At 58.8% G+C, this 23,247-nt stretch overlaps 1 protein-coding gene across 2 annotated transcripts in view; it reads left to right on the forward strand.

The window, feature by feature from the left end:
* Positions 1–23,247, forward strand: part of IFFO2 (intermediate filament family orphan 2) — a 43,718-nt gene that overhangs the window by 13,724 nt on the left and 6,747 nt on the right. Inside the window, exons 2-5 of one of the 2 annotated variants that reach the window (XM_032301827.1) lie at positions 18,868–18,928; positions 20,348–20,443; positions 21,649–21,789; positions 23,039–23,178. In XM_032301827.1, the coding sequence (XP_032157718.1) occupies positions 18,868–18,928; positions 20,348–20,443; positions 21,649–21,789; positions 23,039–23,178 (438 nt within the window). The remainder of the gene's footprint in view (positions 1–18,867; positions 18,929–20,347; positions 20,444–21,648; positions 21,790–23,038; positions 23,179–23,247) is intronic. The other variant, XM_032301828.1, reaches the window with a different exon arrangement.

Genomic DNA, 23,247 nt, shown 5'->3' on the forward strand with positions numbered 1-23,247 from the left:
TGGCAGGTTCTTCGGGACTATTTCCCGCCACTCTCACAGGCTCAGTCTTCTAGGCTGGGCAATGGGCTGCACGTTTCCTCCCCCCCCCCCCCCCCCCCCCCCCCCCCCCCCCCCCCCCCCCCCCCGCCAAGCCCCGGGCCCCTGGGCTGAGATGGAGGAGCTGGGAGACAGGGACTTGAGGCCTCCCTGGCCCTCTCAGCAGTGGGGGAGGGGGCAGCTGTTCTTGCTTCTGGAACTCTGTAATGCCACGGGAGGATGGCTTCTGGGTTCTGATCCAGCCCACAGATGGCCTCTGTGGGGCCTTGTGGGTGAAGCCTGTGCTCTCAGACCTTGGCAAAGAGGTGACGTCGAAGGCCGTGTTAGCATTGTTGTTCCAGGGGTGACGTCAGGGCCATTGGTATAGAGTTTCGTCTGAGACAAAGGCTGCTTTGTAGCTTCTGCCTGGTTTGAGCCCAGGCACATCACCCCCCAAGGTGGGAAAGGAGACGGAAGGGATTGCGGGGCCCAGACAGAGAAGCGCTGGGAGGCGTGGCTCATCCTCGGTGCCTCCAAGAACGAAGCCGGGATCTCATTATCCCAGAGCGCCCCTCGCCTGGTTTCCAAGGAGCATCTCTTGTGCCCAGTATGGTTCAAAACTTCACGGATGCGTTCTCTTGAGATCACAGCATTCTTGAAGGGTGGCTGTGGTCGTGCCCATTGTACAGATGAGGGCGCAGAGTCTTGGCAGCTGGAGTGGCCTGCTGCTTGTAATAGCTAGATAGTGGCAGAGCGGGCGCGGGAACTTGGGTTTCTCTTGGGCTTCAAGGATCACCCCTGGGGTCCAATGATGTTGCATCTTATTTCAAACCCAGCTCTGAGAGTGCACTTCAGAGAGCCAAGATGCCCTGGGGGTTGGCTGGAGCAGATGAGTCTCATGGCTTTGGGGGTCTAGAGCTTCTGTCCTCGGGACTCAGAGCTGGGCCACTGTGCTTGGAGCGTGTGTTCGTGTAAGACAGAGAAGGGGATTGGTGGCTGGAGGATGGGTCGTTGTGGGAAAACGATCCAAGGAGGCCTTGTGGGCAAGTGTAAGGAATCATCCTAGGGGACGCCTAGGACCTTCTGCTCTTCCTTTTTGGGAATTACCCCACTTGGCCATCCATCCATCTACCCATCCATCCATCTGTTTGCGGGGCCCCTGTGCTCAGGCCCTGTGCTTGGACCCCCACCATGACGCTGCATGGACCAGGAAGGCAGACTCTCGTTCCTACCCAGTTTGCCAAATGACTGTGAAGTCAGAGCTGCAAGAGTCCTAACAGATGTTTTGTTTTTCCCCCAGCACACATTTCAGAGACGGGCAGTGACTTGCCCAAGGTTGCACAGCAACTTGGTGGAAAAGCTAGGTCTCACGGTCAGGCCTGTGGCCCCCCGACCCCATGTTCTCATCTCCCTGCCCGGCTGAGGTTCCACTCCTGGCCAGCAGCTTTCTTGCCCAGCCCTGCCTCCTCACCTATTTTGATGTGTACTTGGGCTTTGCTGGAGTCCCTTGCAGCCTGTGTCCTGAAAGACACCCAAAGATGCCTGCTGGGTCAGTGTGCTGGTCGCCGGCTGGAGCTGAGTGTGGCTGTACTGCGCCCCGAGATGACAGCCTGTCTGGAACACCAGATTGGCTGGTCCCCGAGTGCAGAGCCTCTGACGCCCTGCTTTACTTCTTCTTGTGGACACCAGCTTGCTATGCCCAGGGATCTCCAGAAGGCACCTGTTCCTCCTTCTCCTTGAGGTTGGGACCTTTGCAGATCCTGCCTAGAGATCTTACTGCTTGGGGAGGGCATTCCAGAGTCTTCCCCTGGACATGCCTTGTGGCTCTCTCCATTGGAGAATGCTTCCTGGTCTCTGGCCATAATCCCATTTGTGGCATCCCCCTGTTTGGCCTTTCACAGAGTAGGGGAATGGGTGGGCATCCACTGCCTGGGGAAGATAGCACCACTCCCCTCTGAATCCCTGAGCTTACGCTTTTCCCTCCTAAAATCCCTCCTGACTCATGCACACTTCTTAGGGCACGCTCTTGGGGTAGGAACAATCTGGTCCCTTTGAGATCCCATCAGTTCCCAGGAGGGTGGCACATACCTTCTCCTGGAGTCATGGAACCCTTGGAGCTGGAAGTGGCCCTTTCTTGATGGGGAAACGGAGGCCCAGAGAGGCTGAGCAACACCTAGGACCATTCAGCCAGCCTTGTGGGTCTCCTCTTTGCCAAGGCAGTCCTGATTCTGGGGTTTGGGCTGGGGAGTGGCTTTCCTGGCCCAGTAAAGGTGGCTGGTAGCCTTCTGGCCTGGCAGTCCCTGCCCCACATGGGTGTCCTGGAAGCAGGGCGGCTGGCTCCGCACAACTCCCTTTGGCGCCCTGGCCAGGAAATCAGTGCCCTCCCCTGCTTGCCCTTTGGGTTGGCATATTCCTGGCGGTCCGGGACTGCCTTCAGGGCCCCGAGGCGGCTCCTCCCCCACTCCCACCTGTCTCATAGCTCCCTCTCACCCCACTGCCTCGCTGACTCCCTTTTGGCCCCAGGGAGGCTGCTCAGCTCCAGGGCTGGAGGGCGGGAGGCCCGGGTGTACAACAGTGATTAAGTTGCCAAGGGGACACTGACTCCTACGGCTGGGACTAGAAGGGGTTAAGCAGCTCTGCCTGCTGGGGCTGGACACCCAGCTGGTGTCCTGGCCCCTCAGGCCGACCAGGCCATCTGGCTTGACAGACGCCACACGGTGTTCCATCTGTCCCTAGGCAAAGTCACCCGGAGGAAGCCGCCTGCTGCCTTTGTGGGCTGGCAGGGGTGGGCATGCACGTGGCGGTCTGTCTCTAGGAAGCCAGGCCTGCTGGGAAAGGGCCCACCTCTGGGCAGGCTGCCCCAGGGGTGGCTGGCCCACGGGTTTCCCAGAGGCAAGAGAAGGGAAAACCCGAGCTCCCCGGGCGGTCAGGGCTTCCTTGTGCAGCTAGGTCCAGAGAGGTGCTGGGCCAGGGTCACACGGCGTGTCAGTGCAGGTGGAGAGGCAGGACTCGCACCCGGGCCCTCTCGCTGCTCTACCCCATGCCTCCAGCTCCCAAGCAGATTCATCCAGTAAATACCAGTTGAGTACCTACTATCTGCCGGGCACTTAGAGCCTCTGGATACCGGACAGCGCCCCCATCCCAGGGCGAGGGTGAGGAGCCCAGAGGATGAACTGTCTGCGGGAAAGGATAGCACGTCCCAGCCAAGCCTTGGACCCTGGGCCTGGAACCACCCTCCCAGCTGCCGGAAGTGGGGCCCGCTCACTAAGATGACGATTGGTGTTCACCGGCTTGTACCATTCCCACAAGCCGGGAGGGAGGAATTGTTGCTGGCCCCATTTCACAGATGAGGAAACCGAGGCTCAGAGAGGTAGAGCTCCCTTTACTAGGTCGCCAGCTTAGAAGTGGCTGAGTCTAGTCTGTCTGATGTCCAGGAGTTTTGAGATAAGGGTCAGGGGATCTGTGTGAAGGGCCTCGTCCCCTCCCCCAGCCTGCTCCTTCCTGTCCCTCTGTCTTGGACCATCTCCTTTTTGGCTTCTTGCTCAGTCTGGGCCAGGGGTTATGTGGCTGGGAGGGAGGGGCCAAGTCCAGGGAGCAGAGAGGCCCCAGTTGGCTTTGAGCTGAGAGGAAAAGCTGGGCTGGTTCCCCGGCCGGACTGGGGCTGGTGACCCTCTGCTTCCTCCTTGGTGGGCCACCTGGCAGGATCTGAGCAATGCTTGCGGGACCCCTTTTACCCCCTTTGGAGGATCTCTGGTCTCTAAAGGACTTCCTGTCCATCGACGGGCTCTGGAGGCTGAGCCAGTCCTGTGGGAACTTCTGGGGCTACATGGTCAGGGCCAGGCTGGGCCCGGCCTGGCAGGTCAGCATGGAAGCCTCAGCACTTTGCCCTTGAGGTTTGAAGGTGATGCAACTCCGGGTCCATTCTGACCCCTGGGAGACTGAGATACATACTTTCTGACCGTCTCCCTCCTGTTAGGAGGCCAGCTGGCGCAGAGGGAGGAGCCCAGGCTTTGGGACGGGAGAAACCATGTTGTCCCCCAGCATTTGCCACGCCATCAGGTCAGCAGAAGCAGGTGAACCTGGTTTAATGAGCTTGGGGGCCGGAGCCAGACTGCCTGGGTTTGAACTCTGTGAATTTGCACAAGTCACTTCCCCTCCCTGGGCCTCGGTTTCCTTATCTATAAAATGGGCAGAGGAATGAGCACCCACATCCTAAGCCCGTCGCGAGGACTGAAGGAGTTCCTAGTGTCCGTCGTGAACTATCCCTTCACGACGTGGGCTGTTTTGATTATGTGGCCTTGGACAACCCACCTCTTCTCTGTGAGCCTCAGTTTCCCTATCTGCAGACACTAGAGGCTCTAGTAAGTTCTCTGTCAGAGGCTTTACTGTCATGGGGGTTCTCTGGGTGTCTGCTCCATTTCTTTCCTCTATCCTTGGGGGAGCTGACCTCTCTGTCCTCTGAGAGGGGTGCCCTTGCCCCCTGCATGGGCAAGAGGGACACTGTGCGTGCGTGCGTGTGTGTGTGTGTGTGTGTGTGTGTGCATGCGTGTGCAGTGTCCTAGTGTCCTCCCCACTGGCTGGGCCCGCATGACGACAGGAGGCTGGTATTAAGCAATGAGTGTGTCCCCTCGAGCTGTGTTTAGTCACTAATCCCTCTCTGGGTGCAGACGAGGGCACACTAATCACCTGTCCGGCCATGCTTGCAGCCTCCCCGGCCAGCTGTGACAATTAGGATGCTGTGTGCACAGGCAGTGTCTGTCCCTGCCCATCCTCGGTTTCACAAGCCCTGCGTGTAATTAGCTTCCTGGGTCGGTGTCACTCTTCCCTCCTTCCTCCCCGGCGACTGCTCAGGAGCGTCTTCCTCCCCTTACTGCAGTGAGGCAGGAAGCCTCCGGGCTCTGGGTTCTGGTTCCTGCTCTGCTGCCGCCGGGGTGTGTGACCTTGGGCTTGTCATTTCACCCCCTGAGCTTCAGACTTCCCGTGGACTAATGGCTAGACTTCAGAGCATCCCCTTCTGACATCCTGGGGTCCCACGTTTGGAGGTTTTTATGGTTGTTGTTGTTGTACACATGCTTGTCTGTCCTTTTATAACCCAGATGGTGGTCGTTCTCCCCCATTTCATGGATGAGGAGACCGAGGCCTGAGGAGGGGACTTGCTTAAGGCTGCAGAGGCTTGGTTTAAATCCAAGGGGGGGTGCGTGCCAGCTCCTGTCCAGGGGGCCCTCCTTGGCTTCAGCCTTTTATTTGTGTAGGTCGCAGATGTTAAGGATGACTTGTTCTCTGAGGCCGCGGGCCCAGGGCTGCTCCGGGCGCACAAACCCTCCCAGTGAGTGATGTGGCTTTGATGGGGCGATTACACGGAGTGGCAGACCCACAGTGCCTCGCGCTTACCTGCGGGGCGGCACAGTCACTTGGAATAAACAACGGGAGACCCAGAGTGCACATTAGGGTTCCAGAATAGCATCAGGAGTTGCTGTTTTTCTTCCAGGCTGTAAACATAGCTCTGGGTGGGGCCTCCCCGGCCTCCTGGGCTCAGAGCCCCTGGGCCTCCTGCTTTTCGGCCTGGGTGCCTGGAACCCCTGCTGGCTTCAGGACTCTAGCAACAGCTAGAGTCCCGGCATCAGAGAGCTGCTCCGAGTGCCTGATGCTGGGGAGGGATGTGGGGGTGGGGGGGCATTTCTAGGGGCTCGGCCAGGCCCGAGCAGAAAGACGGGGTCCTAGGGCTGGAGAGCTGTGAGCTCACCTTCCTGTCATCTGCCTCACAGGAGGTAGGCCCAGGTGACCAGGTGGGGGAAGAGCATCCTTGGAGGACAGGAGCAGAGCTGGCCGGGACTGTGGAGGTTGGGGAAACTGAGGCTGATGGGGAGGGGCAGGCAGGGAGGTCATGCCCAAGGCCACACAGTGAATCAGTGCTGCGCTGACTCCAGACTGGGGGTCCCAAGAAAGGCCCTGGAGTTGGCCTTCGATGCACCCTTTATCCAGAAAACATTTTTTGGTGCCTACGGTTCCAGGCTCTGTGCTGGGCTCTAGAGTTGCTGCTGGGAGCCAGAGACTGGCCTGATCTTGTGAGAGTCAAATAGGGAGACTACTTGAGTAGCAAGTGACTGGGGCTTTTGGAGTGCAGAGGTAGGGCACTTGACCTCGACCAGAGTCAGGGAAGGCTTCCTGGAGTAGGAGGTATATAAGCTAGGTCCTGACATTGGTATAAGATGAGGAGGAGAGAGATGACAAAGGCGGCATGTAGAACAGAGCCTTCCAGGCAGCGAGAACAGCATGTGCAAAGGCGTTGCTGGTGTGAGGCGGGTTGGCACACTGGGGGCGCACTGGGGTGCCGTGGCGGTTGCTGTTTTATCTTGCCCCATGTTGGCCTAAGGCCGCTTGCTCCGGGGCTTATCACACACTGGGTAGAAAACCTCTACCCTTTTGGAAGAGAGGGGTCGAGTCCATTTCTCAGATGAACCTGATCGCCCAGTGTGTTGCTCCTGGGGGGTTGCAGAATGCCACCCCAATGAGGGTAAGGAAGGGCAGTGTTTATGGCGGGGTCTCCCCCCACCAGCCTTTTGATTAATTGGGAAACTGAGGCATAAAACTGTACTGCTGCAGGGACTAGGATGGGGACCCAGGGACCCTCCTCTTCCTTGGCTCCCCAATCAGCTATCCAGGCTCCAGTAATTGCCAAGCCCCTCATGAGTTCAGCCTTGTCACACACGGCGCTTTAGAGGGGCACACAAGCCTTTTCTCAGTCCCCCCTTGATCCAGCCACTCACTCCACCCAGATAACTGGACAGATATACAGATATGTGTACACCAAGATGTTCTTCTCGGCGTTGCTGAGATTGTTAGGACTTGGGAATGACAGTGCAGGACCCGTTAGATCAGTGGGGTCACGGCCACCCGCCATGTGACCCGCTCAGAAGGATGCTTGGTGTATATTAAGTGGAAAAACCATGCTTGAATGCCACGTCAGTCTGATCCTGGTTTCACTTGTGAAAGATAAGCTTTCATAAGAAGGCACAGGGAAGGACATGCCGCCTATGTGAAGGTGATTCTCTCGGGGAAGAGGGGACTGGGTGCGGTTTTAATTGTTTTGTTTCATTTATCTGATTTCTTTTTATTTCTGTGTAACTGTTGTGAAATACACATGCAACCTAAAGCAAACAGAGAGAGAGAGCAGGTGTTCTTGTGTTTTTAAAGTTTAAATGCCTTTGATTTTTTTGACCAATGGACACATTGCATCACTGAAAATGGAAAAGACACAGGAGAGGAAATTCTCATACACACTCCAGCATGGGTAAATCCCTTGGACCTTACGCTAAGTGCATTAAGCCAATCACAAAAGGACCAATACTGGATGGTTCCACTTCCGGGAGGTCCCTAGGAGTAGTCCGTTTCATAGAGAGAAAGTAGAAAGCTGGGTGCCCGGGGGTATGGGGAGTTAGTGTTTAACAGGTGTAGAGCTTCCAGAGGTGGACAGTCGGTATACTGAATGCCACCGAACTGGGCTCTTACAAATGGTTATGATGGCCAATTTTATATTTGCATTTTACCATGACTTAGAAAAAAACGATACAGCAAGGGACAGAGTGATCAGTCTCCCTTCCAGCCCTATCCCCCGGCCACGTGGTTCCCTCTGTCTCCAGTGTGGGGGTAGATTCCTGGGTTTGATGGGCAGGGGCAGGTCCTCTCCACTTGTGGGCAGCGCAAAGATGCTGCCTGGCCCTGACAGCCTGGGAGCCACGGCCCATTCTTTCCCCGTTTCCGGGTCACAAGGCAGCTGGTGCGCAGACCTTCCTGCCCTGGGGGCCGAGGGATTGAGGACCTGAGGTTAAGGGAGTCAGAGATGCCAGCTAGAGAGAGCTCTGGAACTGGCCTCTCTGCTGCAGTGGGAGGAGATACCCTGAATCCACTTCTTTGTGTCCCCCGCCCCCCAACGCCAGCACTTGGCTCCCTGAGCAGGCACTTGGGAAATGTTTGTTGAAACTGTCATGGGGGAAGGAAGATGGTCTACAAGCCAACAGCCAGACGCAGCTGGGTAGCAGTGGACGCTGTGAGGCTGTTGGGCTCTGGCACCCTGAGACACCCAACATTCATCCTCTGTGGCATCCTGGTACTGGCCAGGTCTTCTGTCGCTGCTGGGATGTGGTGCTGGGTTGGAAGCCAGAGCGATGATGAGTCCTCCTGTGTCTTTGGTCAATGGCTCTGTGTGTTACCAGGCATTGATAGCAGGGGTTCAGTTGGACCTCCATGTACCCTGTCTGGTGCCCCGGGACCGTGGCCAGTTCACTTAGTGGACTGCCACCCACCCCTTCTCCGTGGCGGGAAGACCCCATCCCATGGCTAATCATAGCTTCCATCAGTTGAGCGTTTACTGGGAGCTGGGCTCTGTACTAAGTGCTTCATGACTTGATACAGCAGCACACACACACCTGCCCTTCACAGCATCCCAGCCTGGTGAAGCAAAGCATCTGGGGACCTGATGACAAACCAACGGTTTCTGTAGAGCCCCAGAGTCACGGGAAACAGACCATTTTACAGATGAAGAGACTGAGACCCAGGGAGAGATCAGAGCTGGCTTGTGGCAGCAGGACAGGACAGGGAAGCAGCGCCTACATCTATCACCTCTTTCCTAGACTGGAGCAGCCCCGAGCAGGGTCCTCCATGATCCCCGTGTCGCAATGTTCAAGTAAGGAGGCTCGGGGGCAAGAAATCATTTGCCTGGAAGCCTGTGGCTGGTCATTTTGGGATTTGAACCTGTTTCAATCTGACTCCAAATCCGGCAGCTCTTTTGCTGGTCACATGCCAGTGGTCAGGGTGGCTGGGTGGTGGGGCTGCCCACAGATTAGACTTGGCCGCTGGTAGTGGAACGCTCAGGCTTTTCTCCGCCTGGGTTCTGGGGTCTTGGAAGGGAGTAAACAGGCAAAGTAGGTGCCTCAGGTAAGCAACTCTTTTCCAAGTCAGTGACCGAGACCCCACAAGTCCACGTCTGTGCATCAGACCCCAGGTGGTAACCTGGAGTGTGCTGGAGGGCATGGTGGGGAGAGGGGTTCATGGGGCTGAACCCCTGAGAGGTTGCTCAGGCTGGAAAGTCAGATGGGCTGGGCTTGACCTGGAGCCAGGCGTTGCCCTTGGACCTTTGTTTGCTCCTCGGTGAAGTGGGCCCGCAAACGCTTAGCTCACGAGCTCAGGTGGGAGAACAGTGACGAGACCAGCACGTAATGAGCATTTCCCAGTCAGTATAAGTCTTCCCCTTCTAGCAGAGTGAGTGTGATGGCAGAGGCAGGGAAGTCGCCGTTTACGGCTCCCTGGATGCCATGAGGAAGGCATGTACCAGGACTGGAACCCCCTGATGGACTTAGTGACTCACCCGGGGAAGTCAGGAAGGGCTCCCTGGAGGAGGTGATGAAGGTGTAGCGAGCCTGGAAGAGGTTAGAAAATAGCGGCCTACAATCTGGGATGCAGATTCCTCCTCTCCAGGAGATGCCTTTTGAGTTACTTTCCTTCTTAGAAGTGGTCTGGTTTTTATGGGGGGGGGGCACAGTAGAGCCCCCTCGGGTGTGGTTTTCAGACAGCGGTGATGGAAGGAGGGTGCTGTCTGGCGCGCAGCTCAGGGTTATAGGCTCGCAGAACTGCCTGGTCTCTGTAGGGGTTTCAGTACATGCCACCAAAGTGGGAGTGGCGCTAGGAATCTGGGCGAATATGGACGCCGGGTAACTGGAACATGGGACTCGTAGAATCGGCCAGAACCTCAGATTGGCATTGGGTGGGCAACTGGGGGCTTCTCTGAGCCCACGAGTATGCCTTGTGCCTGCCAGCGTGGTGTTGTGAGACTAACTGGGCTCAGGCTGGTGAGACGTCTCCTGCCCTGGTCTCTCTTGCCATCAGGTGGCCTTTGTTGGGACAAAGGGCTGGTACATGCCCGTTCATTCTTGGGGAGGGTCTGGGGGCGTGGAGGGCAGAGGCAGGACACTGGCTGGGTCTCTTGCTGGCAGTGGTCTCTTCCCTCTGCCACCGCTACCCCCAGGTGCCTCCAGTCGCCCAGCCAGAGGGCAGAGGCAGGACACTGGCTGGGTCTCTTGCTGGCCGTGGTCTCTTCTTTCTGCCACCGCTACCCCCAGGTGCCTCCTCCAGTCGCCCAGCCAGATGATGGTGGCCTCTAGCTCATCATCATCACCAACATCCTGATTATTATGGCGGCACAGTGGCTCCGGAGTCAGCCAGTTCTGGGTTCCAGTGTCGCACCTGCCGTGCAGTCCAGGACCACTCCGTCAGTCTCTGGAACTCCCTGACCGTCTGTCATTGGGAGGTCAGGAGGACGAGGACACCGAGTGCATGCTCATGGGACAGTGTGTGCCAGGCACTGTTCTAGGTTCTTACCATACACGAGTCCACTGAACAGTTGCAAAAAGCCCTACGAGACCAACCCTACCTGGGTGGTCTTGCCAACGCCCAGAGAGGGCTGGTCGCTTGTCCCAGGACATGCGGCTGGGGTTTGATCCCAGGACCTTCCCAGCCCCTGCCCTTCTCTCTGCCACATATGTTGGTATACATTGGTTTGAGCTCAAAGACTGATACCCCAGCTGGCTTGAGGCTTCCTGGTTTATCAGATCGCTTTGTAGTCAGCGTGGCGTTTTTGCTGGGAGACCACAGAAAACGTTTCCTGGCCTGGCCGCTTGGGCCCTTCAAATTCATCCAGCTGGACCCCATTGCTTTAAGAGTGGGCAAGTGATGCTTCAGGAGGGAAGGGACTCGCCCAGGGTCACTCAGCAGGTTAGGGACAGAGACAGGATCTGATTCAGGGCTTCCTGCACAACGGTGACTGCTGTGTGGCCCAAGGACATGTGGGCCTGGGGAATGGGGTCCAGTCAAGGACTTGCCAGCCTCTCCCTCCCAGCTGTCTCAAGGCCTGGTGGCTCCCAGGCAGAGCCCCAGAAGTCAGCCAGCTGCCCCGCACAGGGTGCCCCTGGCGACTGGGACCAGGGAGGGAGAGTGTGGACAAGTTCATGCAGCTCACCTCCCGGTCCATGGGAGGGGTCTGCTTTCACCAGCTTGCTGGCAGAATTATGGGCAGCTGAACTACAGGGCTTCCAGATCCCCAGAGTCGGGGGGCGGGGAAGTGCCCCTGCTCCTACGGCCTGGGTCGTGCCACCCTGTGTTTCCCTCCCCAAGGCAGGTGCAGGCAGGGTGACAAGAGTTGTATGAATGGCCATCGTCCGTCAAGCATGCCTGTGTCCCTTCCCTTGAGCTTACTGAGTCTGCCCATGTACCCCACAAGGTGGGACCGCCACCCCCATTTCATAGACGGGGCACCTGAGGCTCCTAGGTAGTGGTTAGCAGGCCCCCAGGAATCACAGAGTAGCAGCCGGCGTCCTCAATTTGCCTGCCCTTCTTAGTGCGGTCCACAGAGACTCCTGTCATCCTTCATTCTGGAAGGCCCAGGCTGCTCTTGGCAAGCCCTGTCCGCTGGGCTCCCTGGACGGGACCGCCCTTTCCGGTTGAAAGCTGCCCTGTGTGTGCACGTGTGCACATGTACATGAGTGCGCGTGTGTGTGCAGGGGTGCACACGTGGCATGGTCGCTGCTCCATGGCCCACCAGCAGCTCACAGCCTACGCGGGGGCCTTCTCCGGGCCATTACTGCCCGTCCGTAATGGAATCGGCTGCCCTGGGTAAGTGTGCACATTAATTTAATACCTCCTCCGTGGAGACAATCAGTTGGCATTTAATTTGTGTTTCCTTCCGAGTGGCGGAGTACAGCTGGGCAGACAGGATGCTGATGGGCACATGTGTGCAGGGTCCCTTCCCTGGGGTCCGGGGCTGAGCACAGGCAGGGGGAGGGCAGTGAGCCTCAGGGGAGCCATGCCAAGGAGGTACCTGTGAGCCCGGGGCTCGGGGAGGTCGGGGGGGGCTCTCTGCTCATAGAGGGGAGCACCCAGCCCTCCTTCTCCTGGAGGGAGCCACAGGAGAGGAAGAAGTCAGGATGGAGAGGGGAATTTGAGCTGTTAGTGGCCTGGGGGGAGGGCTGTCTTCTCAGCCTCGCCCACCCCCACTGCCTTTCCTGCTCATCTGTGTTTCTTTTCTGCCACAAGTGGGAATTGTTTGTGATATGAGACAAGGGGGTGCTGGGGCATGGGAAGCTGACTCAGTGTGACATTGAAGCTCTCCGGGGGGTGCTCAGCGGAAGTTAAAAGGGTAGGGGGCTCTGGATCTTCATCTGTAAGTTGGGCTCCATTGGCCCACTCTGATCTCCTGCCCGTGGGCTTTGGGGAGGCTGGATTTGAAGAAAGGGTCCCCCTGGTCTGTCTATGGGCTTGTCCCCCATGCTAGTCTGGACCCCGGCTCTGCAGTGTGGCCAGGGGTGGGACACGGTCCATCTGAGTGGGGCTTACACAGAAGCGAGGCGGAGCCCAGGGAGACAGGTGGGCAGGAGGATGGCCCGGGCATGCCCCTGGCTGTCACGGCATTCTGCCCCCAGCTGTGCGGCAAAGGGGTGAGCTCCCCGTCCTTCTGGGTGGAAATTGTTCTCTGCCACCGGCCCTCCACCGGAGGCCAGACTCCTGCTTGGCCCAGAACGAAGTTTTCCACTGCGGGCTCTAACCTAGCCTCACCTGAGTGAGTCAGCCAGGGTGTGCCTGCCACTTACCTTCCGTGGAAAGGTGTGGACCATTCCTGGGCCACCCTCCCTGCTCTCTGAGGTCTGGGCACTGGAGCCAGCTGTGGCGTTCCATCGTTGTTCACACTGAGCTGCCAGACATTTAGTTTGCTCTTCGCCGGGGGCGGGACTGGGTGTTTTAGCCCCCACTGCCCACCTTTATGTAGTCCTCACAACCACCCTGCAAAGGGGTAGAGTGCTTCTTATGTCAGAGATAAGGGAACTGAGGCCCAGAGAGGGTGATTGTTTTGCCTGAGGTCACACCGCTGGGAAGTGGAGGGGGGAAGGATTCAAACTGAGCACTTTGGTGCCTAGGCATCTCCAGGACTTTCTCCCCAGCAGCCCCCCGGACTCTCCCTGAAGCCTTAGTTGTTTTTCTGGGGCTGTACCCACTTTCCTCTGGAGCCGGGGGCCTCAGACCTCCTTTCTCTGACGGCACAGGAAGTGAAAAATCTGTGAGTCAGTCCCTCTGCCAGTGACTTCAGCCTGGCTTTCCGCCCCACCCCCCAGCAGGCCAGGCTTTGTCAGCCCCTTTCCTGAGGCTCTGTGTGTCATCGGGGTTGATGGTGGGGGGAGACCCTGGCTGGGGGATGGGAGGTGGGGGTGGGGAGGCTGGTGGTGAAACTTCACCCCACCTCCGCCAGTGGCCTGCTGGACTACTTGTCCGTCCTGTGGTTGCTGCTGGCTCCTCTGGAATGCGGGGAGACCACATCTGGGTGGGGCGGGTGCCGCTACCCTTGTCCCTGCCCCTGGCCTCACACGTGTTCTCCTTTTGCTAAGGTAGGTGCCGAGGTCCCAGACCTCAGTCACTTTGTAGGGTCATTTCCTCTCCTGGCCCTCTTTGTCCTAACGTCCCTGCCTCCCCTCTTCAGCCCCTAGGGCGGTGGGAAGTGGGGGAGGGAAGCTTTCTCCTTCTCCCTGCCCCCTTCCTGCCCTGGTGGCCCCTCCCCCGGCCTTCCTCTCCCTGGAGTGGACAGAGCTGAGCGGAAGCCCAGGGCTGGGAACTCAGCTCCTGGGAACTCAGCTCCTGGGAGCCCCTAGGTCCGGGTGGTGTGTAGGCAGAGAATGTTCCAGACAGAAGTGAGCAGGAGGGCTGAGGAGTGATGTGGTTCGGATTCATTCATTCATTCATTCATTCAATAAATCCATACAACCATTAGGCTCCTTATCAAGCGCCGGCTGGTTTTAGGAGCAGGAGTACGGCAGTGGGCGCAGCACTGGTAATTATAGCCAGTTCTCGGCCCTGGCAGAAGGGCCGGACCCCCAGGCTTAGGCCCAACTCCTCGGAGGATTTGTATGATGGTGTCCCTCCTCTGAGCCTCTCCGCCCACCAGAACAGGCCTCTCACTCCTGTTTCCTTCATGCCCCATCTGGCCAGGGCACAGGGGTCTTAAAACTTCTGTGATGGGAGCTGGAGGGCCTCTCTCTGCTGCTGCACACACGTCCAAGTTCCCGATTTGTGGACTCCCAGGTCTGAACCCCTGCTTACCCGCTGCCCTGGTGCAGAGACCCTCACCAGGGCGGCCCTTGCACGCTACTCTGTCCAGCCGCTGAGCCGTGGGTCACGCTGGGCCGCACTCCAGGAGCTCCGGGGGTGCCATGCATCAGCCCCTTCCTTGCTGGGGTCTTGATTTCCTGTTCACTCCAAGGCAGTGGGAGGCTTTGAGCACAGGCCAGTGGAGAGATTGGGGCAATGAGCTGCAGGGGGGCAGGAACCTGGGCTGGGGCCGGGAGATGGGCCCTGAGGTCCAGTGCAGCCAGAGCTGAGGGCCGGTCACGTGACCTTCAGAGAGTGTGGGAACTGGATGGGTTTTTCTTGAGTGGCCCTGGTATGTGCTGGGGCCACATTCTGTCCCATGTGCAGGTGGAGAGACCCAGGCTCTGAGAGATGGAGGCAGGTGCTCGGAGAGGCTGAGTCTGTGTTCATTCTCACATCCCGCCCCCTCCCTCCTTGTGAGCTATGGCCCGGGCTAAGGGAATGGGGGGCACAAAGCCATCTACTCCCTTCGTGACCCTGGGCCTCAGTTTCCCTAACTCTACCCTCAGAGTTGTAGACTAGGTGAACTCTGGCCCCTTCCAGCCTTCACTTTTGGAGATGCTCTGAGTAAAGGGATGACATAGACACGACCCCACCTTCCTAGCTGTGGGATCTGGGGTAATGGTCTTGGCCTGCAGCTTCTTCATGAGTAACATGGAAATAATAATGGGGCCTAGAGGCGACCGTGAGTTTCGTTTAAGTGAGCTTTGCCTGTGACGCCCCTAGGAAGGCTGCGTGGCTGGGGTGCGTGCTTGGTTCGGGTTAACTGCTCTGTTTGCCTTCTCACCCTCCTCCTCCTCCATTGTCGTCTGCCTGCCAGCTGCAGATGCCGCCGTGCATGGCTGTGGACGGAGAGCCCTCGGAGGAGCTGGCCTTGGAGACCGCTGTCTGAGGGTGTCTGCAGGGGGGAAGGGAGAGGCTGCGGGGGGGGCGAGAGCCGGTTCCCGAGGTGTGGCTGGGGCACAGCAGACGCATGCCGGGGTGGGGCCCTGAGCACTTTCTGGAGGTGGAAAAGATGGAGGGCCGTCTGTCCCTGTCCCCCTCATCGTGGCTGGCTCTTTGGGTGAGAGCCGTGTGGGATGAGGTCCCATGGCCATGCGGCCTGGGATGTGGGAAGTTGGAAGTTTCATGAGCCAGTGAGTCGGGTGGGGGGCAGGGGTGGCTCCGAGTGATTCAGGCCACCTCGGTCCTGGCTGGAGTTATCTCCATGCTCTGGGCCTTCATTTTCCCACCTGTAAAACGGGGCTGGGGGTTCCCCGTACCCTCACAGCCGACAGTGTGAGCGCCTTTGCTCAGCAGGGGCCGGGTGGGAGAGCCGCAAAGGACACGATGTCGACCCAGCCCTGGCCTGCAGTGGGTGTGTCCCCTTCTCCGTGGCAGTGGCTGCTCCCTGGCCTCCGTGCTGCCCATCTTCGCTTATGTGGGCGCCTCTGCCCCAAACACCCATCCTTACTGAAACCGCATTCCCGGGGCAGACCCAGGGCGGGGGAGGGGGCCGTCCCTGGGACAGGTGTTGAAATCGAAGCAGCCGCATCTTGGTTGACCAGATTTTGGTTAAGCCGCCTGCTCCCTCCGGGGCTGGGTTGCAGCGAGCGTGGGGCGTCTGGGATCCCTGAAGCAGTCTGTCACTGCTGTCCTTCCGCCGCAGTCAGCCGGAGCAGCTGAAGGGCACCGCTGTTCTGCACCGTCAACGCCGGTGCGGGCAGAGCCAGCTTTCTCCACCGCGGCCAGGAGGCGCGGCACTGTGGGCCTCGGACAGGGCCCGCCAGCCAGCTGCCGCGGGCACGCGGGGCTCTGCCCCAGGTCTTCTGGGAGCAGGCCCGCCGGCTGCCCACCCAGCCCGGCTTTGGAAATACAAAGGCCCGTGAAATCACTGGTGCAAAGCTCATCTGTCGGGGTGCAGCTTAGAAACACCAGTGAGATTTGGGGCGTGTGTCAGGGGCAGCTCATCAGGAATGCGGCATGTCTGTCCCACCCCGGGCCTGCCGAACCTGGACCCGACCCCCAGGGGATTGCTGCGCCCAGACAGCCTGAGACTCACTGCTGCTTGAGAGCACGGGCAGCGCGTGCATCCTGTCCCTGCTCGCTAGCTGTGGGAGCCGAGGCTACTTGCCTCGCCTCTCTGAACCTCAACTCTGACACCCGCAGGATGGAGTTGGGGAAAATTCTCTACCAGAGCTGGTTAATAATACTTCTCGTGAGAACTGATGTGTGTGAGGCACTAAGCTCGGGGCGCAGGGCACCGGGCACAGACCGGCCTGGCCCATCTGGGGTGGGCGCTCCTGCTGCTGTCTGGAGATCCCAAGGCCTGGTTCGTGTTTTCTGTCGGGGTTGACTGGGGGCAAGTCGCTTTCCTTCTCTGGGCCTCATGTTCCCTCTCTGTACCAAGGGTCTGTGGAGCCCGAGGCACCTCATTAGAAGCCTGCATGAAGGAAAAGTGAGAGGGGCCGGGCTGCATCTCCAGGAGCCTGTCTGGGAAGCAGGTGTGCAGGGGTGAGGGGCCCCTGGGTGCCCCACCTTTGCCCCTCGCTGCCCCCTCCTCTGTGGCTCCTGCTGTTTGCGGAAGGCAGGTCACAGCCCTTCCTGCACCTGCTCATCTCGGCGGCTTGGAGCTGAGTCCCCTGCCCCCCTCAGAGGAGCAGGGCCCGGAGAGATGATTCAGCTCGGACCCGTGTTCTGGGCCTTGGCCTCCCTTGACAGAAGGCCCGGGAGCCCCGTGCTGCCGGGCAGGTGGAGGGCGGCCTGTGAACCTCTCTCTCCCCACCTGGGACCCCTCTCTCCCATGGTGGGCCTGGGACGTACCTGGTGACCTCGGGCAAATTGCCTGTACGCTCTGGATCTCAGTTTCCCTGTTTGTACAGGGGGGGTGCTCCGTGAGATGGTCTCACCTGGGTTCCACCCTCACATTCTCTCACTGCCCCTCCTCAGCTTCCTCTGTGTCCTTCATCCCTGGCCGGTGCCCCGGCCCCGTGCCTGCCAGGTGTTGGACCCCGGAGCCCATGGCAGGTCTAGGCCTGGCTGCCAATGCCGGGGGGAGGGGGCTGTTAGAGAGGAAACGGGAGGAAGGGGAGCGTGCGGGGGAGAGGAGGAATTTTCCTCTGTGTGTGCAAACAGTGTCCATTTTCTCTTGTTTCTAAAAGCCAGTGACGTAACGCACCCTTCCTCCCTTCTGGCCTATTTTTAGCTGGCCCCGACAGCATCCTAAAAGGCTTCCAGACTTGCCTGCTTGGAGGCCATGTAGGGAGGTGGACAGAGGGTGAGCAGCGCGTGGAGCTCATCTGTCTGTCCCAGGATGCGGGGGGGGAAGGAACCTGTCCCAGGCTCCCTCTGGGGAAGGAAGGGAGCTGGCGGTGGGGGGGGGGGGCACAGGTGGGGCGGGGGGGCTCTGATGGATCCTGGGTCTCTGGGGAGCTTGGCAAGGCTGCCTGTGCTTAGTCTGGAGCCTCGAGCCTGGGTTCGAGTCCTGACTCCACCTGTCCTCACCCTGACCTTGGGCCCCTGACCCGTGCCCGGCTTTCTGCATCCGTGACGTGGGCCAGCTGTACAGCTGTGCTGGAGGGTTGTCAGGAAGAGTGAATGATATTACGTGGAATCGTTCCTGGTACAAAGTAAGCTCTCAGTTAGGGTGAGCTGGTGCTGGGATGCTAATTACTATTTTTTTTTTGAGCCTTATTTATTTGGGTGAGAGAGAGAGAGGTGATGGGGGAAAGGGACAGAAGGAGAGAGAGAACCTCAAGCAGACTCCTGGCTGAACACAGAGCCCCATGTGGGCCTCGATCTCATGACCCTAAGACCATGACCTGAGCTGAAATCAAGACTTGGACACTTAACTGACTGAGCCACCCAGCCGCCCCCAGTGATTATGATTATTAACAACCCATTCTACCTCCAGTTCATGTTGGGGGTACCCTGTGAGCCCCTGTGTGCCTCCTGCCCTTTATTCTTTCCTGTCCGGCTTTAACCAGCGTGTGCTGGAATGAGACAATACACAGAAAGCTCTGGAACGGGTCCTGGCAGAGGCGCTGACTAAGTGCGAGCTGTATTTATTGTTTTTGTTTTAATGTAATAAAACAGACCCGTGTTTGGATTCCAGCCCCATGTGCTAGCCAGCTGAGTGTGTTTGGGTAAGACACGTAACCTCTCTGAGCCTCAGTTTCCTTCTCTGTGAGACAGGGATATGTAGCTGGGTAGGGGATTTCTTGGCTAGTGAGGATTGCTGCTGGACAGAAAGACTTCTGCAGACCGCGATGATCATTGGCACAATAGAAGCTTCTTTCTTGTGGCGCTGGCTACAGCCCGGCTTCTGAGCGCCCACTGCCGTACGGGATCATTTAGCAAGGGCAGGAGCAATGGCATTTGCAGGGCACTTTATAGTTTGTGTGAAGGGGAGATGGTGGTCCCTCCCGCCTTCGTCTCCCCGGGGTGCAGTGCTCATGCTGGGAACCTGGCGGCTGTCACCGCTGCCTGAAATTATGGTTATGTGTTGACCTGGCTGTCCCCTTCTTGTTGACTGGGAGCTCCCGGAGGGCAGGCAGGGAGGGATTCACGGCAGCACCTTGCTTGCCCAGCCTGGAGACAGGCCCATGGTGGCTGCTGGCATGGTGTCTGAGGGCTGGACTGGCACGGGGAGGCCACCGTCTGACCACCTGTCCTTCTTGGCTCTTGCAGGTGGGAGGAGGAGCTCGCTAAACGCATGAACTTGCAGACCATGGTGGACACGCTGCAGGAGGTGAGTGCCCCTGGAGGTCCTGACCACGAGAGGCTTGTGGGAACCGTGTGGCCCAGGGGCACAGTCTCCGAGGGGCAAAGTTGGAGGCCAGTCCCCGCTGAGCCCCTGCAGTGTGCTGCCCCTGCTGCCTTAGTCGCTCCTAAATGGAGCCACAAGGCCTCTTCCTTGTCCCCTGCTTCGGACCAAGGAAGGGCCTGGCACAGTGTTGTAGAAAAGCTCGGGGACCGGAAGAGGGAAGTCTGGGTCTAAGTCCCAGCACTGACCGCTGCTTGCTCGGCAATGGTCCTGTGACTCTTTCGGACCCTCACCTTCCCACCTGAGTTCAGGACTGGATGGTCTCTTGAGCTGCCCAATCCCAGCTTGCAAGAACTGACTGGGGGCTGAATGCCTTATGCCTTGGAGTGGGGGGCTCCCGGTGTGAATATTCTCTTGTGGTTCTGGCTTGGGAGCTCTGGGTCTGGGCTTTGCTTCACACCCACCTGCTGGGTGCACTAGGCCGCAAACTTCACCTTCTCCGCCTCCGAATAGTGTCCCCATGAGGAGACAAGAAAAGTTCTTTAAAACTCTTCTAAACATTGCTTTCCGATATTTAAGGCATGGATCTTCTAAGAGATAGAATCAAGTAATGTCAAGACACAGACAGAAAAGGATAATGTCTGTTCTCCCTTTGTTTTTGTTTTTGTTTTTTTAAGATTTTATTTATTTGTTAGAGAGAGAGAGTGAGCACAGGCAGACAGAATGGCAGGCAGAGGCCGAGGGAGAAGCAGGCTCCCTGCTGAGCAAGGAGCCCGATGTGGGACTCGATCCCAGGACCCTGGGATCATGACCTGAGCCAAAGGCAAATGCCCAGGCATCCCCCTCCCTTGCTTTGTAACAGAAGTCTTTCTGTTTACAAACATGACATGTTCGCGGTCAAATATTTGGAAAATTCAGAAATGTAGAGAAAAGAATAAAACTCCCTTCCAGTTCGACCCCCCTCCCCACATACCCAGTTGACAGATTGCCGGGTGACCTGTCTTTTCTGGACAAACACACGTGTATTCCACGTGTCTTCCACGTGTCAAAATGGCGTTGCCATTTTGGGGGTGGGAGATGGTCAAATATCAGCAATTTCACAGGGACCCACCTCACATTTTAACCTACTGGAATCACTTGTTATATTAACCGGTTCTTTTTTTCCCTTAATATCTGCTGGGGATTTTTCCATAGGATAAATAGTCCTTGGAGAAGTGTTTCACGCTGAGTGGTACCCTGCCAGTGAACTGGGCTCTGCAGGAAGCCGGGCTGGGGGGAGGTCCTCAGCACCCCTTTGCTGGCATGCGTGTGCCTGGCCTGGTTGGACGGCAGGTGTCCAGCCCTTCCCAGCCCTCAGGGTTCCTGGTCCCCTAAACCACCCTTCCCCATCTCTGTCCTCCCTAGGCGGCGCAGGAGGCCGAAGCCATCCAGGAGGAGATGAATGAGAAGATCGAGCGGCTCAAGGCCGAGCTCGTGGTGTTTAAGGGGCTCATGAGTGACGTAAGTGCCACTGGCCGCCGCCCCGGCATCATGACGCCCCCTCCCCCCAACACCCATCATGCAAAATGCTTCATTCACTCCGAGGCTCCAGAGCTCGGCTTCTAGTTAGAGTCCTGGCTGGCTGCGTTTGCCCCGTGAGGATGACGGATGCATCGGAGACCAGCCCCCCCCCACCCCCACTTCCGCTTCCCTTGGTCTGAGTAGAGATGCATTAATCAATCTGCTGCTTAACCCATCCCGCCCTCCCCCGGGCTCCTCTGACGGTCTGTGTGTTTGCTCCAACTGGTCCCGGCTCACCACGCTGAGGGCAGGGGGTGGCCGTGGCCTCGATGTCTGGGCACCGTGGAGGCCCCCGGGTCTGGTCTGTGTCAGCTGTGGGGGCTCCCCCGGCCTGCGGTCTGCAGTAGGGCTGCTTTGTAAAGTTGGGGAACCCCAGCATCGGCATTCTTTTGAAGACTGGAACCTCTCTGAGTGACTGTAGGTGCGGAGGGCTGTTGGCAAAGCCTCCTTCCTGCTGGGGACCCGGGTTTCCGGCCACCTTCAAGCAGTGGCAGCACGTAGGGAGGGCAGCCAGAAAGGAGAAGGAGCCCGATGGCGGGTGACTCAGCCTGGTGTGGCTTCTGGTCCTGGGGGCTGTGGAGCTGGGTGTGGCTGGCAGAAGCCTCTGGCAGGGGGAGGAGGGGGTTGCTGCAGGGGGAGCCCACCTGGCTTCCCCTCGCCGGGCTCCTAAGGGAGCCCCTCGTCTTCGGTGAGGCCCCGCGGTCAACCATGGGAGGAATCCTGGGGAGAGCGCGCCACCTCGGCACCTTGGCCCCCCTCTGTGTGGGGGGACAGGCAGGGCACACAGGGTGGGTGAGAAGGGAAGTCTTTCAAGAGTGGGAGGTGTCTTTCTTTTTTCCTTGCTCTGACAAAATAAACACTAGCACTGTGTCTGTGGAGAGAACGCCTTCCAGCGCTTAGGGAGGCCGGCAAACATGGTCTCACATTGTCCCCTCGGAGTCAAAGCCTTTAGCTCCTGTGACCTCTCCACCCCCTCCCCCAACCTGAGCAGCGCTGGCCCCGCCCTCCCTGTCCAGGCTCCCCCTTGGACTTGGAGCTGTGCTCCCCTCTGCCAGCAGGAGCCTGGGAGCGACGGCCCGCCCCGTGCCCTCCCCTCTGCTGGCTCCAGCCCTCGCTCACATAACCCGCCGCTGTCCTCCCTGCAGCCCATGACAGACCTGGACACAAAGATCCAAGAAAAGGCCATGAAGGTGGACATGGACATCTGTCGCCGGATCGATATCACGGCCAAGCTGTGCGATGTCGCACAGCAGCGGAACTCGGAAGACGTGTCCAAGATCTTCCAGGTGAATAGGGTCACCCTGCTCACCGGCCGCCCCCCCCCCCCGCACCCCCGCCACCGACCCCTCCCGGAGTGCCCGGCCTCCACCCTGCATGGCCAGGCCCTCTTCCCTTCCAGTTCTGTCCACTCCCCTGCCCCCAGAGCTAGCGTTGGCCCCCGCTCTGGCCTCCCAGGATGACACAGAGTCAGGGACGTGGCGACTCGTAGGCTCGTCAGGCTTAATGCTTCATCCTGTGGCTGAGGAGCCTGTGATGTGACGGGCTCAGGAAGGGACAGGCCCAGCTGGGGCTGGCACTCAGGTCTCCTGACCTTCTGGGGCTTGGTCCACAGGCCTGCGGGGCGCCGTCGCCAAGGTTGAGAGTCCTGGTTGGTCTGTGGGAGCACCGGGCCGATGAGTCTCAGAATTCCCAAGAGGATCTGGTGGCCTCTGGTTTGCGTTCCCACCGAAGAATCCCTCAGGGCGTACCCCTAGCCCTCAAGGAGCAAGGCTGTGTCCCGAGAGAGGGCGGTGGGGCAGTTAGTCCTGGTGGGCTGTCCTCTAGGGAGGGCCTGGGGGCTAGTCCAGCAGCCCGAAGGGCACGTGTCATTCTCCAAAGGCTGCTTCTTGAATTCTGGGTTGTGGTTTGGCTTTTGCTTGAACCCAGGGCAGACCAGCGTGTTGTCGCTTTAAGTGTGTGACTTTGGGTGTAGCGTGAGCGATCTGGGCTCGTCCACCTCCGTGCCTTCTTGCCGCCCCTCTGCTGGGAAGCAGGGATGACCACTCCAGGCTTTGTTTGGTGTGCTTGTGTCTTGTCTGCTTGGAATGGAGGAAGCTTGGGGACCCTCGGGCTGCCTGCCCTTTGCCTTTGCATGTGGGCAGGAGGGCTCTGAAAGCGTGGAGCCCTCCGGGCCTCTGTGAGGGGTTCCCTGTCTCTCTGGCTGGCGCTGAGACATCCCCGGGGACTCTGTGCCCCGGTCTGGCCCACTCCTCTCCCCAGATTGTGGGGCTGCCGCTCTGGTGAAGGGCCGAGCTGAGCCAGCCCGCCCACCGGGGGAGGGAAGGGTCCAGGCTGTCTGTCCTTCTTCCTGCATGTGTCCCGCCTCACGCTTCCTGCTAACGCCACCTGCTTCTTAGAGGAGCTCCGCATCTTTGCCAGCAGTGGCTGCCCCGGCCACGCTCCATCCATCCCTGTGGGATGCCGACTCCTTTCCCAGCCTCCCTCCCTCCCGGCAGAGCCTCCCACTTAACCTCCATCTCTTCCTTCCCCTGCCAGGTGGTCCCCAAAAAGAAAGAGCGTAAGGTGGCTTCGGATGACGATATCTCCGAGCAGGACGGGGAGGTGAACCGGTTCTCGGATGACGAGGTCGGCTCCATGAACATCACAGATGAGATGAAACGCATGTTCAACCAGCTGTGAGTATCTCTGCAGCCCCAGCCCCCCGGGGCTCCACTCCACGCCACCAGCTTGCCAACTGGTGGCTT

Source organism: Mustela erminea, chromosome 10, assembly GCF_009829155.1.
Source record: "Mustela erminea isolate mMusErm1 chromosome 10, mMusErm1.Pri, whole genome shotgun sequence".
NCBI classification, from domain to species: Eukaryota; Metazoa; Chordata; class Mammalia; order Carnivora; family Mustelidae; genus Mustela; species Mustela erminea.